Here is a 20,281-nt window from a genome sequence, read left to right as displayed (position 1 = left end):
TAACTACACTCATTCTATTTCCAGTGTTCCCACAACTGATGATCTCACTTTAAGGACTCTTTACCTTTTTTCATGTTCTCGTTATTTACTGCTACTTATTTATATAGAATAGATACTTTATTGATCCCGAAGGAAATCACAGTGTCACAGCAGCCTTACAAGTGCACCGATACACAAATATTAGAAAAGAAGTAAGAAAGAATAAAAAAGTTAAATTTGTATTTGCTGTTTGTTGTCCATTGATCCTGTTTACAGTTACTGTTCTATAGGTTTTCTAAGTATGCCTGCAGAAAAAGAATCTCAGGGTTGGAGGTACTGAACTCTGATAATAAATTTTACTTTGAACTTTGAAGGACAGAAACTGAGGAAAAATGCAGCAGGCCTGGCAGCGTCTAAGATGATGACCTTACATAGGACCGGTGTGTCCTGCTCCGCGAACCGCAGATTTCTGAGGTTTTATTTGTTTTTATAAGTAAATTGATCCAACTTAAAGCAATCCCGACACACTGTCAATCTCAGCCTTCCGACCAATCGCAGAGCTCTGGGATTTCCCGCCCCTAACTCACAGCCCCGCCCATGGCCACACCCCCACCACAGTCCCGCCCACTGGACCTCAGTCCCGCCCCTTAGCCCAGAGCTCCGCCCTTCCCCGCCCCTCAGTGACGTTTGAGTTGCGCATGTCTTCGCTTCTCAGTGTCGTTGGAGCTGCGCGCGTCCCCGCGCAGGAATCGGGAGCGTGCGAAGCGGCGGGATCCGAGCGGAGGGGAGCGCGGCCTGGCGCGGGCCCGGCAGGTGAGAGCGCGGCTCATTTTGGGGCCTGTTCCCTCCATCTCCGCAGTAACACGGAGCCCGACACGGTCTCAGGAGCGCAGGCGGCGGGGTCGCGGTACCGGGACAGGCCCCTATTCTGGCCTGGGACCAACCTGCACCCGCCCACCCGGGCAGGACCCCCGGGATCCCGCCTTAAACCGCCGACACCCGTACTCACCCCCACACCCATCTACACCTCCCGAAAGTCCTCCACCACCTCCTCTGACACACCCAAACACCCTGCCCGGACTTCCCTGCTCGTCCCCCTCCGACTCCCCGGGACCCTGCTCGTTCCCCCTCCGACTCCCCGGGACCCTACTCATCCTTGCTGCCTTCTCCCCCATCCACATTCACACCAGTCCCCCCGACAACCCCACAACACCCCAAAACCCCCATCTCCCTGACACGCTGTTCCTCCACGTTGAACTATATGTACCTCCAGTCCTCAACACCCTCATGTCCACTCCACGTGAACACCCCACTCTTCACATAGACATACCTCGTCCTCAGTCCTCCCACATCTACCCCACGTTAACTCCCCTCCCTGCTCTTCAACCGTAGGTGAATGCAGTCCTCGACCCGCCCCATTTCCCCTCCCTGTCAACTTCATGTCTGCCCAGTTCTTCGGCCACTTCCAGCCTCCCTCTGTGTCCACCCCCACTATCTTCTGCTCCTCGACCTACCCCAATCATCCCTCCAATCCTCAACCCCCTCAATACTCCATTCGACCTGGCTCCTTGAGCAAACTTTTCCCCTCTCCCCTCTCCCCTCTCCCCTCTCCCCTCTCCCCTCTCCCCTCTCCCCTCTCCCCCCTCCCCCCTCCCCCTCTCCCCTCTCCCCTCTCCCCTCTCCCCCCTCCCCCTCTCCCCTCTCCCCTCTCCCCTCTCCCCTCTCTCCCTCTCCCCTCTCCCCTCTCCCCTCTCCCCTCTCCCCTCTCCCCTCTCCCCTCTCCCCTCTCCCCTCTCCCCTCTCCCCTCTCCCCTCTCCCCTCTCCCCTCTCCCCTCTCCCCTCTCCCCTCTCCCCTCTCCCCTCTCCCCTCTCCCCTCCCCCTCTCCCTCTCCCCTCTCCCCCTCCCCTCTCCCCCTCCCCCTCCCCTCTCCCCCTCCCCCCTCCCCTCTCCCCCTCTCCCCCCCTCTCCCCTCCCCCCTCCCCTCTCCCCTCTCCCCCCTCTCCCCTCTCCCCCCTCTCCCCTCTCCCCCCTCTCCCCTCTCCCCCCTCTCCCCCCTCCCCTCTCCCCTCTCCCCCCCCCCCCCCCCCCCTCTCCCCTCTCTCCCTCCCCTCTCCCCTCTCCCCCCTCTCCCCTCTCCCCTCTCTCCCCTCTCCCCCTCTCTCCCCTCTCTCCCCTCTCTCCCCTCTCTCCCCCCTCTCCCCTCTCTCCCCCTCTCCCCTCTCCCCTCCCCCTCCCCCTCCCCCTCCCCCTCCCCCTCCCCCTCCCCTCCCCCTCTCCCCCTCCCCCTCTCCCCCCTCCCCCTCTCCCCCTCTCCCCCTCTCCCCCTCCCCCCTCTCCCCCTCAGCTCCTTGACCCCCCCCACCTGATCCTTGCTGCTTCCCCCTAAGGCTTCTCAATCATACCAGCCCCTTCCTTCAGCCCAAGGCTCCTCGACCACACATTTGACCACCACTTTGACCTTTGCCTCCCTTCACACGTCTGCCTTGCTCCTTCTTGCCCAATGACTTGGTGCTCTTTTCAGTTGTGTTTTCGTGTTGCCGATCTGTGAAGTGTGATTTGAACTGTGCTATAGAATTATTTTATTTGGCACTGAATAGGCCCTCTGACCCACTGCCTCGCAACCCAACTATTTAACGCTAGCCTAATCACAGGACAATTTGCAATGACCGCTTAACCTATTGATCTGTATGTCTTTGGGCTGTGGGGAAAATACCTGGAGGAGACTCACTCACATGTGTACAAACTTGTTCACGAAGGATGCTAGAATGCCAATGCCCCGAGCTGTCGTCAGGTCACACTAACCTCTAATGCTCTTGTACTTATTTGAAACTGTGTAAGAAACGATTCTTTATTGTGGGTACTGTGGTAGCGAGGCAGTTAGCGTTATGCATCAGACTTCAATCTCAGTGTCCTCTATGGAGAGTCTCTGTATATCTTCCCCATGGTGTGTGCAAGTTTTCTCCCACAGTCCAAGGACGTACTGGGTAGGTTAACTGGTCCTGTGATTAGGTTCAGGACTGTTGGGGTTTTTGGACTGCGGCTCGAAGAGCCTATTCTGCTCTGTATTTCTAAATAAACTGATAAATGAGACCGTTGACAATAATTGTCCTGTGTTCCTCTCCGAACAGACACAAGTTTACGGATGAGCCAGCAGTAGAGCTCTCTGGCCAAGCCACCCATTACTCACCTGATAATGGGGCAACACATCTCTAACCAAGGCCCGACGGTGTTGAATAAGCTACCAGACAGGGTGATGAAGCATGCTTCCCTGATGAGAGAGAGTGGCTTCCTGACCTATGAAGAGTTTCTGGCCAGAGTGGCAGAGCTTAACGAGATGTGAGTTGTTCCTCCTCCATGTTCCAGTACACCTCAGAATGAATAAGCTGTATCAGATTTGGAGCATCTATTGTGCCGAGAATGACACAGTGAAGTTAATAGTAGTGGAATGAAGTACAGGTCCTTCATGGGTTCCCATGAGCAGTTCATAACCTGAACAGTTCAGAGGTCAGAAATGCAGCCACAAACTGAAAATGCTTGTAGCCGGTGAGTCTATCCCACCGGCTTCCCAAATTATCATCGATATGTATGGGCTGTACCTGAGTTGAGTGTTCGTAACCTGGGGAAGACCTGTACTTGACACTTCATATTCTCTCTGGGTAGCTTCCAACCTGCTGGCATGAACATTAATTTCTCTTAACTTCTGGTAATATCTTCTCCTCCCGCTTCCTATTCTCCATTCTGGTTCTCCTCTCTCCTTTTCCCTTCTCATCTGCATAATCACCTCCCTCCGGTGCCCCCCTCCCCTTTCTTTCATGCCCTGTACCCTCATGTCTTCTGCCGTTACCTCTTCCACCTACCATCTCCCAGTTTCTTACTTTACCCCCTACCCCACCCACCAACCTTCCCCCGCACCTGGTCTCATCTATCACCTGCCTGCTTGACCTCCTTCCCTTCCACCACACTCTTATTCAGAATCAGGTTTAATATCACCAGCATATGTCGCAATTTTTGTTAACTTTAGAGCTGCAGTACAATAAAATACATGATAAATATAGAGAAAAATGGAATTACAGTAAGTATATGTGTCTATTAAGTAGTTGAGCTAAAATATGTTGTGCAAAATAACAGAAATAAAAAAAGTAGTGAGGTAGTGTTTATGGGTTCAGTGTCCACTCAGAAATTGGATGGCAGAGGGGAAGAAGCTGTTCCTGAATCACTGAGTGTGTGCCTTCAGGCTTCTGTACCTCCTACTTAATGGTAACAATGTGAAGCAGGCATTCTGGATTTGGCCCCCTTCCTTTCCAGTCCTGATGAAGGGTCTTGGCCCGAAATGTTAACTTCATTCCCCTCCGTAGATGCTGCCTGACCTGCTGAGTTCCTAGAGCATTTTGTGTTTGTTCTCAATGTTAGCAGCATCTGCAGAAAGACATGAAGACTTGTGTTTGATGGTCTGGCTTTGTACTTGCTGGAGTTTAGAAGAAGGGGGGAGGGGTGTTTATTGAAACCTATTGAATATTAAAGGTCTAGTTAGAGTGGATGTGGAGAGGATGTTTCCTAGAGTTGGGTGAGTCTTGGACAAGAGGGTAGAAGGGTACAGCCTCAGTAGAGGGACGTCCATTTAGAATGAAGATGAGTAATTTCTTTAGCCAGAGGGTAGTGAATCTGTGGAATTTGTTGTCATAGACGACTGTGGAGGCCAATTCATTGGGTACATATAAAGCAGAGCTTGATAGGTTTTTGATTAGTAAGGGTGTTAAAGGTTGTGGGGAGAAAGCAAGAGAATGGGGTTGAGAGGAATAATAAATCAATTATGGAATGGTGGAGCAGACTCGATGGGCTTAATGGCCTAATTCAAATTGTGCCTTTTATCGTTATGGTGAACACAATGAATAATGTGTTATAGAGTCATCTGGCACAGAAACAGGCCTTTGGGCCTAACTGCTGCACGTTGAACAAGATTCCCATCTACCCTAGTCACACGTCTGCATTTGGCCCATATCCTCCGAGACTTCTCTATCCGGGTAGCTGTCCAAGCCCCATATCCCAGATCTGTCCCTTATCCCTCTAAGGCTTCTCTATCCTTGTATCTGTCCAAATATCTTTTAAATGTTGTCAATGCAGCTGCATCAACCATTTCCTTTGGCAGCTCGTTCCATACACTCGCCACCTTCTGGGTAAAATAAAATTGCCCCTCAGGTTCCAAATAAATCTCTCCCTCCCTCCCCGCCCCCCGTGGTCTGGGAAAATTCACCCTACCTATGTCTGCCATGATGTTATAAACCTGTATAATATCATCCTTCTGTCTCCTGCGCATCATTGAGTAACATCCCAATCTATTCAGCCTCTCTTTACCTCATTCTGAGTCCCAGCAACATCCTCGTAAATCTCCTTTGCACCCTTTTCAGTGCATTGGCATCTCATTGGCGGAGTGACCAAAACTGAACACAATATTCCTAATGTGGTCTTACAACTGCAACATAACATCCCAGTTTCTATACTGAAATCCCTTGATGAGCACACTCGACATACCAGAATCAAAAGCTGTGGATGAACCAGGAGATTCTTCATCTGCTGGGGTCTTGATCTACGACATTCAAGACCGGTGATTCAGAACTATACAGGAGGTCCAGGCATGACCTACGCAAGGCTATCTTAAGAGCAAAAAAAACCCATTGCGATTGATGTTAGAGATGGAATCGGATGCACGTCAGCTCTGGCAATTATGTCCTACAAAGTGAAACCTGCATGAATGGCGGCAATGCTTCACTTCCAGATGAGCTCAAGGCCTTTTACGCACACTTTGAAAGGGAGAATAAAACTACAGCTGTGTGAATCCCTGCAGCATCTGGTGACCCTGTGATCTTTGTTTCAGAAGCCAACATCAGAATATCATTCAAGAGGGTGAACCCTTGCAAGGCACCTGACCCTGACGATGGAGCTGGACGGGCTCTGAAAACTTGTTGCCAACCAACTGGGGGGAAATGTTCAAGGATATCTTCAAACTCTCACTACTTACAGTTGGTGGTTCTACCTGCTTCAAAAGAGCAACAATCATAACAGTGCCCAAGAAGAACAGGGTGAGTCGCCTACTGTCCATTGGCACTCTCATCTACTGAGATGAACTGCTTTGAGAGGTTGGTTATAGCAACTCCTGCCTAAACAAGGACCTGGACCTGCTTCAATTTGCCTGTCACCACAATAGATCTACAGTGAATGCAATCTCACTCGGCGTTGGATCGCCTGCACAATAGTAATACTTACGTCAGCCTGCTGTTTACTGACTATGGTTCAGCAATCAACACAATCATACCTTCAGTTGTAATCAAAAAGGTCCAAAATCTGGGCCTCTGTACCCCTCTGTGCAACTGGTTCCTTGACTTCCTCAGCAGGAGTCTGCAGTCTGTGCGGATGGGAAATAACATTCTCTTCACCGACAGTCGGCACTGGTGCACCTCAAGGATGATGTGACCCTCCCTACACCCGTGACAGCTCAAATGCTATCTAAACATTTGCTATGACACAACTATTGGCAGATTTCCATCTGCTGATGAGAGCATTCTATCTGCTTGCATCACCATTTGGTGATGGAGGGGCCACTGCACAGGGTTGAAAAAAACGGCTGAAAATTGTAAACTAAGCTCTGTCGTGGGCACGGGCCTGTCCCTCCCCAGCATCAAGGACACTTCCAAAAGGCGATGCCTCAAAGAGGCAGCATCCTCCATTAAGGACCCTCTTCTCATTGCTACCATAAAGGAGGTGGCATAGGAGCATGAAGACACACACTGGACATTTCAGGAACAGCTTCTTCCCCTCAGTCATCAGATTTTCATATTTCTGAATAGACAATGAGCCCATAAGCACTTCCTCAGTACGTTTTCCATTTGCGCTACTTATTTAATGTGTGTGTGTATATATATATATATATATATATATATATATATAGTAAGTTTTTATTACTATTATTGTGATGTACTGCTGCCACAAAACAATTTCACAACACATGCTGGTGATAATAAACCGGATGATGAGGTTTCTCTTCGCAGCGCTTCTTCAGGAAAAACACATTTGCCATCCTCACATCTACCAGCACCTCGCTTGTGGCTAACATAATACAAATATCTCAGCCAAGGCGCTCTCAATTTCTTTTCCAGCCTGCCACAGTATTCTTGGATGTACCTGATCCCAGAGGTTTATCTTCCCTTGTACATTTCAAGACATGCAGGACCACCTCTGCAGTAATGTGGACCATCCCTATTTACTTTTTCTCAGTTCTGAGATCCATGAGACTTCAGACCATTGAACAACGGAGCAGAAGTAGGCCATTTGGCCCATTGGGTCTGCTCTGCCATCCCATCATTATCCCTCTCAACCCCATTCTGCCTTCTCTCCGTAACCTTTGATGCCCTGACCTCCAGTTTAAATACACCTAATGACTTTGCTTACAAAGCTGTCTGTGGCAATGAATTCCACAGGTGTACAACCCTCTGGCTTAAGAAATCCCTTCTCATCTCTGTTCTAAATGGATGGCCCTCTTCTGAAGGTATGTCCTCTGGTCTTAGACTCACTCACTAAATGAAACATCCTCTTCACATCTACTCTATCTAGCCCTTTAATATTCAATAAATTTCAATAAAATCCTCGCCCCATCCCCAGTTCTTCAAAGCTCCAGTGAGTGCAGGCCTAGAGCCATCAAACACTCTTCATACGTTAACCCTTTCAATCCTGGAAACATTCTTGTGGTCCTTCCTCTGGACCCACTTCAATGCTATATCTTTTCTTAGATAAGGGACGAAAACTGTTCACAGTACTCCAAGTGTGGTCTGACCAATGCCTTATGAAGCCTCAGCATTACATCTTTACTTTTATATTCTGCTCTTCTTGAAATGAATGCTAACATTGTTTTTGCCTTCCTTGCGTCCAACTCAACCTGGATGTTAACCTTCAGGGAACCCTGCACGAGGACTCACAAGTACATCAGGATAGTATATAAATGGACATTACTATAATAATTTGCTTTTTATAGGAAATCACATTTCTTTTCTGCTCTGAGGATCATCTCCTGGGATTTTCACACAAGTGTCTACAGTTTACAGAGAATGGTGCGAAAATCAAGAAGCAGCTACCATCAACAGATCACTTACAATACCAGAAGAAACAACACACTGGACCATTGCTACACCATCATCAAGAATGCATACTGTGCCATTCCATGCTCTCACTTCGGGAAATCTGATCACCTGGCTGTACTTCTACTCCCTGAGTATAGGCAGAGACTGAAGCCTGCAGCACCAGTAGTGAGGACCAAGAAGGTTTGGACAAGGGAAGCACAGGAACGCCTGCAGAACTGCTTTGAATCGGTGGACTGGACTGTATTCAGGGATTCATCTTTGAACCTGGATGAGTATGCTGCAGTTGTTACTGACTTCATTAAAACCTGTGTGGATGAGTGTGTGCCTACAAAGACTTACTGTACATTCCCAAACCAAAGCCGTGGATGAACCAGAAGGTACATCGTCTGCTGAAGGCCAGATCTGTGATATTCAAGTGTGGCGACCCAGGCCTGTACCAGAAAACCAGGTATGATTTGTGGAGAGCTATTTCAAGGGCAACGAGACAATTTCGATCGAGGTTGGAGGCAACATCGGATGTACGACAACTCTGGCAGGGTCCGCAAGACATTACTTCCTATGAAGCGAAACCCAATAGTATAAATGGCAGCGAAGCTTCACTGCCAGATAAACTCAACGCCTTCTATGCTCGTTTTGAAAGGGAGAACACAACTACAGCTGTGAAGATCCCTAATGACCCTGTGATCTCTGTCTCAGAGGCCAGTCTTAGGCTGTCTTTAAAGAGAGCAAACCCTCATAAATGCCTTGTTAATGAAAGAGGTCAGACCAATTCAAGCTGACAGGAGGGTGACAGTAACTCAGATAACCACATCTTACAACAGTGGTGTGCAGAAGAGCATCTATGAATGCACAGCATGTCGAACCTTGAAGTGGATGGGCTACAGCAGCAAAAGACTTTACTGGGTTCCACTCCTGTACTGAATAACGTGGTCACTGAGGGCATAATAGATGAGATTAGCTTTTTGTCACCTGTGCACGCAGTGAAGTGTATTGTTTGTGTCAATGACCAACACGATGAGGGTGTGCTGGGGCAGACCACAAGCGTCGTCATCCTTCTGGCACCAACGTAACACGTCCACAATTTACTAATCCTAGATGGTACATCTGTGGAATTTGGGAGGAAACTGAGGCACGGGAGGAAATCCACACAGTTACGGGGAGAACATACAACTCCTTAAGGACAGCGGTGGGGATTGAAGGCTGATCACTGGTGATCTCGTAGTGTTTCTCTAATGTGCCACCTGCTGTGCTAATGTGCCCTAAAATCAGGATGGCGTGTCTTTTAAGAGGGAATCCTGCAGGTGTGCCCACTGAATATTATGAGGCCAGCTAGAGTGGATGTGGAGAGGATGTTTCCTACAGTGGGGAGTCTTGGACCAGATAGCACAGCCTTGGAATAGAGGGATGTCCCTTTAGAACAGATAAGGAGGAATTTCTTTAGCCAGAGGGTGGGAAATCTGTGGTATTCATTACCACATCATTGGATATATTTAAAGCAGAGGTTGATAGGTTCTTAATTAGTCAGGGTGTCAAAGTTTATGGGGTGAATGCAAGAGAATGTTTAGAGGGATAATTGATCAGCCATGATGGAATGGCAGAGTAGACCCGATGAGCTGAATGGTCTTATTCTGCTCCTGTGTCTTGTGGTGTTTACTGCCTGTTTCTTACAATTGGAGGACAGTTGATAAGCTGATAGTATTTGAATAAGAGGATGTGCATGTATGGTGAAAGGGGAAGTTATGTTTTAAACACAGAGGGTGGTGGGTACCTGGACCAGGTTGCCAGGGGTGGTGGTGGAGGAAGCAGATACATTGAGAGGCTGTTATAGACATCTGAATGTACAGGAAGGCAGGGATCTGGCCCATGTGCAGCCAAAGGGATTTGGTGTAATTCAGTGTAATCTTTTGCACAGACTGAGCCGTATCAGATCGGTTGAGAAAATATGGAGGGTATGCATGTGGCTGTTTGATAATGCCACTAGATCCAATATTACCCTGGTGTCGCTCCATACATACATAACACTGACGTTGTGGGTCGAAGGGCCTATACTGTTCTATGTTTTATATATTGTGGGTCGAAGGGTCTATACTGTTCTATGTTTTATATATTGTGGGTCGAAGGGTCTATACTGTTCTATGTTTTATATATTCATTGTACTCTGTAGCTGCCATGTACTGATGGTGGAAAAACGGAATTGTCTGAAAGAATAGATTTAGTGTACTGAAAGACTTATACTGTTATCTGAACGAACAAATACAGCGTACTGGTCTTTAAGCCTTCATAGCTTACTGACAGTGATGTTATCGTTTTGTATTTCTGCCCCTGTAGTACAGAGAAGTTGGCTGCAGGACAAGAGAAGTACTTATTGTTTGAAGTTCAGCCAGGATCTGACACCTCGGCCTTTTGGAAAGTCATCGTTCGCATTGTTAGCTCAAAGGTACAAAATGCTCTGCATTTGAATAGCTTCCTAGTGTGTATAAACAAAATTAATCATTTACATTGTAGAAAATACCTGAGTACATTATATAATGTGCTGCTGAACTCTCGATACTCAGAATGTGCATTCCTGAAAAACTGTGTAAATTGAAACGAAAATCTAACTACAATTGCCGAAAATCTAAAATATCTCTGAAGCTGCTGATATCATCACCAGTAATAAAATAACTAAGATAACTGGGCCCAGAACACACGTACTCATGACTCAAACATGTTTATTTTACTGGTGCACAAGGAGAACAGCATAGCCCCTGTCACCCATACTCTCTCTCAGTCATGTTGACGGATGTTCCTGAAGTTCTGTGTTGTTGTCCACTCTTGTGCGGGGGGAGGGGGTGCATACTTACTTTGATAATAAATGAACCTTGGAAGCCAGGACAGAGCACTGCTATTTTCATGCAGAATTAGTGTATCAGTTGCAGATAGTGGCCATTGTGTAAATTCACAATAAAGCTGTTAAAAGTCCTCACATGAGGAATTCTGCAGATGCTGGAAATTCAAGCAACACATATCAAAGTTGCTGGTGAACGCAGCAGGCCAGGCAGCATCTGTAGGAACACTCACAACAGGCTGGAGGAACTCAGCAGGTTGGGCAGCATCCATGGAAAAGATCGGTCAACGTTTCAGGCTGGAACCCTTCGTCAGGACTATAGGGGGAAGGGGCAGAGGCCATATAAAGAAGGTGGGGGGAGGGTGGGAAGGAGAAGGCTGGTAGGTTCCAGGTGAAAAATTTAGTAAGGGGAAAGATAAAGAGGTGGGGGAAGGGAGGCAGGGAGGTGATAGGCAGGAAAGGGGAAGAAGGAATAGGGGAAAACACAATGGGTCGTAGAAGGAGGCGGAACCATGAGGGAGGTGGTAGGTAGCTGGGGGAGGGGGCAGAGTGACATAGGGATAGGGGAAGGGAGGGGGAGGGAACTACCGGAAGTTGGAGAATTCTATGTTCATACCAAGGGGCTGGAGACTACCAAGACGGTATATCAAGTGTTGCTGCTCCAACCTGAGTTTAGCCTCATCATGGCAGTAGAGGAGGCCATGTATGGACATATCTGAATGGGAGTGGGAAGCAGAGTTGAAGTGGGTGGCTTCTGGTAGATCCTGTCTGTTTTGGCGGACGGAGCGGAGGTGCTTGATGAAGTGGTCCCCCAGTCTGCGTTGGGTTTCACCGATGTAGAGGAGGCCACACCGGGAGCACCGGATGCAATAGATGACCCCAACAGACTCACAAGTGAAGTGTTGCCTCACTTGGAAGGACTGTTTGGGGCCCTGAATGGTGGCAAGAGAGGAGGTGTAGGGACAGGTGTAGCACTTGCACTTACAGGGATAAGTGCCAGGTGGGAGATCCGTGGGGAGGGACGTGTGGACCAGGGAGTCGCAGAGGGACTGATCCCTGCGGAAGACAGAGAGGGGTGGAGAGGGAAAGATGTGCTTAGTGGTGGGGTCCTGTTGAAGGTGGCGGAAGTTGCAGAGGATAACGTGTTGGATCTAGAGGCTGGTGGGGTGTTAGGTGAGGACAAGGGGAACTCTGTCCCCGTTGTGGTGGCGGGAGGATGGGGTGAGAGCCGAAGTGCGGGAAATGGAGGAGATGCGGGTGAGGGCATCATTGATGACAGCAGAAGGGAAAGCACGATCCTTAAAGAAAGAGGACATTTGAGATGTCCTGGAACGGAAAACCTCATCCTCGGAGCAGATGTGGCAGAGACGGAGGAACTGGGAATAGGGAATGGCATTTTTGCATGTGGCGGGGTGGGAAGAGGTATAGTTGAGGTAGTTATGTGAATCAGTGGGCTTGTGGAAGATGTCAGTGGACAGTCTGTCTCCAGAGATGGAGACTGAGAGATCGAGAAAGGGGAGAGAAGTGTCTGAGATAGACCAAGTGAACTTGAGGGCTGGATGGAAGTTAGAAGTAAAGTCGATGAAATTGACGAGCTCAGCATGGGTGCAGGAAGCAGCACCAATGTAGTCGTCAGTGTACCGAAGGAAAAGTTGGGGAGCATTACCAGAATAGGTTTGGAGCACAGACTGTTCCACAAAACCAACGAAGAGGCAGGAATAGCTATGGCCCATGCGAGTTCCCATAGCTACACCCTTGGTCTGAAGAAAGTGGGAAGAACCAAAAGAGAAGTTATTGAGTGTGAGAACCAGTTCCGCCAACCGGAGGAGGGTGGTGGTGGTGGGGAACTGGTGAGGTCTATTATCCAGAAAGTAACAGAGGGCTTTGAGGCCTTCTTGATGGAGAATTGAGGTGTATAAGGATTGGACATCCATAGTGAAAATGAAGTGGTTGGGACTGGGGAACTGGAAGTTATTGAAGAGGTGGAGGGCATGGGATGTATCCCGGATGTAGGTGGGGAGAGACTGAACTATGGGTGACAAAATGGAGTCCAGGTAGGCAGATACAAGTTCGGTGGGACAGGAGCAGGCAGAAACTATGGGTCTACTGGGACAGTCAGGCTTGTGGATCATGGGGAGGAGGTAAAACCGAGCAGTACGGGGTGTGGGAATTATGAGTTTTGTGGCTGAGGATGGAAGGTCTCTGGAGTTGATAAGGGCGGTGATGGTGCGGGAGACAATGGTTTGATGTTTTTTGGTGGGGTCCTGTTCCAGGGGTAAGTAAGAGGAGGTGTCAGAGAGCTGCCATTTGGCCTCAGTGAGGTAGAGGTCAGTCTGCCAGACTACTACAGCACCACCTTTGTCAGCAAGTTTGATGGTGAGGTTGGGATTAGTGTGGAGAGAGTGGAGGGCAGTGCGTTCAGAGGGAGTGAGGTTGGAACAGGATCTCTAGGAAGAGGTGCAGTCGACGTTTCGGGCCGAGACCCTTCGTCAGGACTAACTGAAGGAAGAGCTGGTAAGGGATTTGAAAGTGGGAGGGGGAGGGGAAGGGGTTGTTAAAAGTTCTTGAAGCTTCAAACTGATAACCGATGATATTTTGAAGCTAGTGAAGCAATTATCCCTTAGTTTTTGGGTGTGTTTCACTTCTCTCCATTATTTCTATCTTGTCTGTCTCCAGCACCCCGTACGATGTTTTGGGATACTATGTTTTAGGAAAATCTTCTGGAAAAGTCTCACTACAAGGGCCTCGCATGTTTGGCCGGAGTACATACTGCCACAGTCACCCCAGTGTATCTTGTCTGTAGTAAACAGAGTTTTCTCCAGGTCTCACTTGACAACGGCCCAAGGCTATTCTTGTCTGGACGTTGTCTTTAATCTTTGCCTCACCACAACTTCCACACAGCAGGTCACACTTGACATACCTTTTAGTCCCTGAAATCAAAGGAGGAGTGAACAAGCTTCAAGTAAATCTGCCTCCCACTGGGAGCACATGTGAGGCGACCGGCAACAACGAAACAGTTTCTTCCCCCAAGCTATCAGTCTCCTCAACACCCAGAGTCTGGCTTGACACCAACCTACTGCCCTCTACCGTGCCTATTGTCTTGTTTATTATTTATTGTAGTGCCTGCACTGTTTGTGCACTTTATGCAGTCCTGGGTAGGTCTGTAGTCTAGTGTAGTTTTTGTGTTTTTTCTTACGTAGTTCAGTGTAGTTTTTGTATTATTTCATGTAGCACCATGGTCCTGGAAAATGTTGTCTCATTTTTACTATGTTCTGTACCAGCAGTTATGGTTGAAATGACAATAAAAAGTGACTTGACTTGACTTGAAAGGGGAAGCTGTGATGTGTCTATGTTTCTTCAATCTGTCTTCCTGTGCGAAACCTTGTAGTATTGTGGTCATGAATCCACTTCCTCTCCCTCAATACAGTAGTCATTTAGCACCATCGGATGCAAATTCAAATGTAAAGTTCTAATTTATTCTCAATATTCTTGACAAATTTATTCCCAAGTGAATAACAGCTTCTTCACCCAGCACACATGTACACCCTGTTTAAATGCCCAACTCAAGCACACTCTGACCTTACACCGGTCACTTTCATCTCGTATTGCTGTTACACATATTTCTATCACTTCTTGTTTTCTTATAATAGTGCCAGTAACATTATAGTGTTTTACATAAACGTGCACCTCACATTTTATGTCAACTGTCACGTCTTCAGGCCATGTCATTCAGGGACTTGTGCAGATATTACTTTGTGACTTTGTGCTGGATTGTAACTATATGTGCCATGTGTGACTATTGTAGGGTGTAACTGAGCTTTTGGCACATTGACCTTTATAGATCAAAGTGTTGAGTACAACAGTTATATATAACCATATAACAATTACAGCACAATCCTAGGTCCAGTCCTATCCTTCTCCATAATTACGCTGAAACTAATTGTATTGTGATCACTGGACCCGAAGTGCTCCCCAACAAATACCTCCGTCATCTGCTGTCTCATTCCCTAACAGGAGATCCAACACTGCCTCTTCTCTATGTATTGCTTCAAAAAACTATCCTGCACACATTTTACAAATTCCAAACCATCCAGCCCTTTTACAGAATGGGCTTCCCAGTCTATGTGTGGAAAATTAAAATCTCCCACAATTACAACCTTGTGCTTACTACAAATATCTGCTATCTCCTTACAAATTTGCTCCTCCAGTTCTCGGTCTCCATTAGGTAGTCTATAATACACCCCTATAAGCGTAACAACACCTTTCCCATTCCTCAATTCCACCCAATAGCCTCCCTGGACGAGTCCACTAATCTATCCTGCCAGAGCACCGCTGTTATATAATCTCTGACAAGCAATGCAACACCTCCCCCTCTTGCCCCTCCTATTCTATCACACCTGAAGCAATGAAATCTTGGAATATTTAGTTGCCGATCATACCCCTCCTGCAACCACGTTTCACTAATAGCTACAACATCATATTTCCAGGTATCAATCCATGCTCTAAGCTCATCCACCTTTCTTACAATGCTCCTAGCATTAAAATAGATGCATCTAAGAAACTCCCACTCTCTATTTATCCTTAATTGAGCAAACAACTTTGTTATCTTCTTCTTCTTTTTCCCTTACATCAACCTCCTCTCTCCTAGTCTCCTTAATTTGATTCCCTCCCCCCAACCATTCTAGTTTAAAGTCACCTCAGTAGCCTTTGCAAATCTCCCCGCCAGGATATTGGTCCCCCTATGATTCAAGTGCAGCCCGTCCCCTTTGTACAGGTCATGCCTGCGCCGATAGTGGTCCCAATGATCCAAAAACCCGAATTCCTGCCCCCGCTCCAATCCCTCAGCCGCGCATTTATCCCACATCTCATTGCATGTTTTGTTGAAATTGTATATGATGTTGGTGAGGCCTAATTTGAAGGGTTGTGTGCACCCACCTACAGGAAAGATATAAATAAGGTTAAGAGTTCAGAGAAATTTTACAAGGATTTTGCCGGGACTTGAGGACCTGAGTTCTAGGGAAAGGTTGAATAGGTTTGGACTGTATTTCTAGAATGTAGGAGAATGAGGGGAGATTTGATAGAGGTGTACAAAATTGAGGGGCATAGGTAGGGTTAATGCAAGCAGGCATTTTCCACTGAGGTTGGGTGATTCTCGAGCTAGAGGGCAAGGTTGAAAGATGAAATGTTTAAGGGGAACCTGAGGAGAAACTTCACTCAGTGGTAGAAGTGTGGAACAAGCTGTCAGTGGTGGTGGTGAATTTCAACATTTACGAGAAATTTGGATAAATACAAGGATGAGATGGGTTATTGAGGGCTATAGACCAGGTGCAGGTTGATGGGAATAGATAGTTTAATACTTCGGCACAGACTAGATGGGCCAAAGTAGAGAGAGTGAGCAACTTCAAGTTCCTGGGTGTCAATATCTCTGAGGATCTAACCTGGACCCAACATATTGATGCAGCTACAAAGAAGGCATGACAGTGGCTATATTTCATTAGGAGTTTGAGGAGATTTGGTATGAAACCAAAAACACTTGCAAATTTCTACAGATGTAACATGGAGAGCATTTTAACTGTCTGGTATGGGGGGGGGCAGGGCTACTGCACGGGATAGAAATAAGTTGCAGAGAGTTGTAAACTTAGTCAGTGCCATCATCGGCACTACCCTCCATATCCAGGACATCATCAAGGAACGATGTTGCAAAAAGGCAACATCCATCATTGAGGACCCCCATCATCCAGATCATGCCTTGTTCTCATTGCTACCAAGGAGGTACGGAAGTCTGAAGGGACACACTCAACGTTTCAGGGACAGCTTCTTCCCCTCTGCCATCCGATTTCCGAATGGACTTTGAACTCATGAGCACTACCTCACTACTTTCTTATTTGTATTTTGCACTACTTATTTAACTGAACTATATAATGTGTTAGCTATTTACTGTAACATTTTTTCTCTTGTGTATTGTATTGCATTGTACTGCTGCCACAAAGACAACAGATCTGATACATACCGGTGATATTAAATCTGATTCTGGCTTATTCAGGTTGAAGTTTAATTGGCATTCAATCATACAATTGAATACAGCGAAGTGAAACAGTGTTCCTCTGGGGCCAGGGTGTAAAACTCAGTACCAACACTCACACACAGCACAGCACATGTAATTATGATAGCAGAAAAATATACAGTTACAAAAAAAAATTTAAAAAAATAATAAAGGCCAGACCCCTGAGTGACATGTCCTGTAGCGCAGCCACACTGGAAAGCAATCCAGTTTGTCTGCCACTGAGTGAACACTGGAGAGTCAGTCCCCAAACCAATGCGGAATCAAGCAGCGTACAGTCGTCTCTGGTGTCTCCTTCCCCAGAGGCTGCGACAGGCATGAATGAGGCCACGCAGCTTGCCCATTGTCGGTCTCGACAATGAACCGATGAATTAGACTCTCAGTATTCTACATTACCAATATCCAACAGGGTCTTACGATCACAACAAATCCATCCAAGGCAATCACCCCCATCTGTTTGAGTGTGCACCGCCATTAACGGTGCCTTCTTCCCTGGGTGGCTAAAGCCAGCTGTAACACAGTGTGAAACAAGCCCATCTCCACTGCTATCCAGCAACTCACCAGTGAGATAGACCTGCTGTACTCGATGTTCTTGATAACAACAGCGTCTTGCGATCATGAAAAAGACGTAAAGGACGAATAATCACACGTTGTTTAGACCTAGAGAGGTCTCTGCACTCTTTTGCACGTTACCATCTTACCAATCCACCTCGTGATGACCCTGCTCTCACCTGCACTTTCTCATAAGTGTAATACTAAATACTGCACCATTTTCTTTTCACTATCTTGACGTAAAAAGCACAAAGAATAAATGGATGACGGACGAAATCAAAAATCTAATGGAAGAAAAGAGACAGAAGAAAGCAAATCCTATAGAGTATAAGTCCTTAGATAAAAAAAATTAAAAGCTTATGTCAAAAAGCCAAAGAATAATGGTTAAACCAGGAATGTGAGCAAATAGAAAGAATCCCTATTAATGATCTAAAAAGGTTACATCAACAAATCAAGAATATCACTGGTAAAAAGCTCCTCTGTTCTTCAGGTGGATGTTTGAAAGCAAAGGACGGTACCATTATCATGGAAAAAGATGAGATTATGATCAGATGAGTATATTCAGGAATTGTTTGAAGACGATCGGGGCGAAAAACCAGAAATTAAGAAAAACATTGAAGGTCCAAGTATTTTAAAATCTGAAGTTTGTAATAGCAATAAGATGAAGAAAGGAAAGGCAGCAGGTCCTGATGAATTAGTATTAGAACAACTTATCACCCTTGAAGATTACGGAATTGAAAAACTTACTAATTTAATCAATGACATTTATGAGACTGGAATAATACCAGAAGAGATGAAAAAATCAGTATTTATCACTCTTCCTAAGAAAACTGGAGCAATAGAATGTGAATTGCATAGGACCAGAAGTTTAATGAGTCATATCACTAAGATACTTCTAAGAATTTTGATGACAAGAGGTAAAAGTATGATACAAGCTGAAATACGTAAAGAACCATGTGGTTTTCTGAAAGATAAAGGTAGAAGAAATGCGATATCGATGTTAAGGATACTATCAGAATGAGCTATTCAAGTGCAAAAAGATTTGTTTGTTTTATCGACTACACAAAAGCATTTGATAAAGTGAAGCACAATAAGTTATTTGAAATATTACAGAAAACTAGATCTAGATTCGAAAGACCTCCACCTAATCAGAAATCTGTACTGGGAACAAACTGCTGCTGTAAGAATAGATGGAGAAATGAGTCAGTTTACGAAAATCAAGGGAGGCGTTAGACAAGGGTGTGTATTCTCCCCTGATTTGTTTAATGTGTACAGTGAAACAATATTACAAAAAATAAGAGACATCTTGGGAATCAAAGTTTGCAGTGAAAACATCAATCATTTCAGATATGCAGATGATACTGTTAATTGCAAGTACAGAGGAAGAACTACAAAACTTAATTGATATAGTTGTTGAATAAAGTGCAAAAATGGGTCTATCTATCAATTGCAAAAAGACAGAATGTATGGTGATATCCAAAAAGGAGAAGAATCCTATCTGCAGGCTGAGAATAAATGGAGAAGACATAAAACAAGTACAGAACTTTTGCTACTTAGGAAGCTGGGTGACATCAGATGGCAGGTGTGACTTGGACATCAAAAGAAGAATAGGGATGGCAAAAGATAACTTTACAAGAATGAAGAGTATATTGACCAATACTAAACAGGGCATGACAACCCGCCTCAGAGCACTGAAATGTTATGTTTATCCAGTTATGTTATATGGCTCAGAATGTTGGACAATATCTAGTAACATGAGGAAACGAGTTGAAGCAGCAGAGATGTGGTTTTTGAGGAGGATGAAAAGAATATCATGGATGAAACGAATATCTAACGAGGATGTCATGAACAGAGCAAACACAAAAAGAGAAATAATGTATGAGATCATGAAAAGGCAATGTAACTTCATTGGACATGTGATTAGGAAAGAGGAGTTAGAATGCACGGTGATTATGGGAAAGATTGAAGGGAAGAAAGCAAGAGGAAGGCAAAGACAAATGATGATGGAGACAGCAGCCAGAGAACTGGAAATGAATACCAATGAATTGGTCCACTTGACCTGAAACAGGAGTGTGTGGGCCATGGCAGTTAAAGCTCAAACTGGGCACGGCCCCTGATGATGATGATCTTGATGTAATTAGTATGGTGTGGCCTGTCTGAATTAGTCATTAGTCATACTTTATTGATCCCAGGGGAAATTGTTTTTCGTTACAGTTGCACCATAAATAATAAATAGTAGTAGAACCATAAATAGTTAAATAGTAATATGTAAATTATGCCAGTAAATTATGAAATAAGTCCAGGACCAGCCTATTGGCTCAGGGTGTCTGACCCTCCAAGGGAGGAGTTGTAAAGTTTGATGGCCACAGGCAGGAATGACTTCCTATGACGCTCTGTGCTGCATCTCGGTGGAATGAGTCTCTGGCTGAATGTACTCCTGTGCCCACCCAGTACATTATGTAGTGGATGGGAGACATTGACCAAGATGGCATGCAACTTAGACAGCATCCTCTTTTCAGACACCACCGTCAGAGAGTCCAGTTCCATCCCCACAACATCACTGGCCTTACGAATGAGTTTGTTGATTCTGTTGGTGTCTGCTACCCTCAGCCTGCTGCCCCAGCACACAACAGCAAACATGATCTCACTGGCAACCACAGAGTCGTAGAACGCAAACAAAAGCTGTACCCTGTATCCCAGTACCTGTGACAATAACAATAGTAAAACAATT

General features: G+C 46.1%; 1 protein-coding gene across 2 annotated transcripts in view; it reads left to right on the top strand.

Annotated features, from left to right (window-relative positions):
* Window positions 1-653: 653 nt before the first annotated feature.
* Window positions 654-20,281, top strand: part of rnf141 (ring finger protein 141) — a 57,458-nt gene continuing 37,830 nt past the window's right edge. For both annotated transcript variants that reach the window (XM_063061564.1, XM_063061563.1), the window contains exons 1-3: window positions 654-792; window positions 3,110-3,317; window positions 10,439-10,547. In XM_063061564.1, the coding sequence (XP_062917634.1) occupies window positions 3,175-3,317; window positions 10,439-10,547 (252 nt within the window). In that variant the 5' untranslated portion in view covers window positions 654-792; window positions 3,110-3,174. The remainder of the gene's footprint in view (window positions 793-3,109; window positions 3,318-10,438; window positions 10,548-20,281) is intronic.

Source organism: Mobula hypostoma, chromosome 11, assembly GCF_963921235.1.
Source record: "Mobula hypostoma chromosome 11, sMobHyp1.1, whole genome shotgun sequence".
In the NCBI taxonomy this organism is placed as follows: Eukaryota; Metazoa; Chordata; class Chondrichthyes; order Myliobatiformes; family Myliobatidae; genus Mobula; species Mobula hypostoma.
Note: the sequence above shows the minus strand (reverse complement) of the source record. Positions and strands in the feature narration are given on the sequence as shown.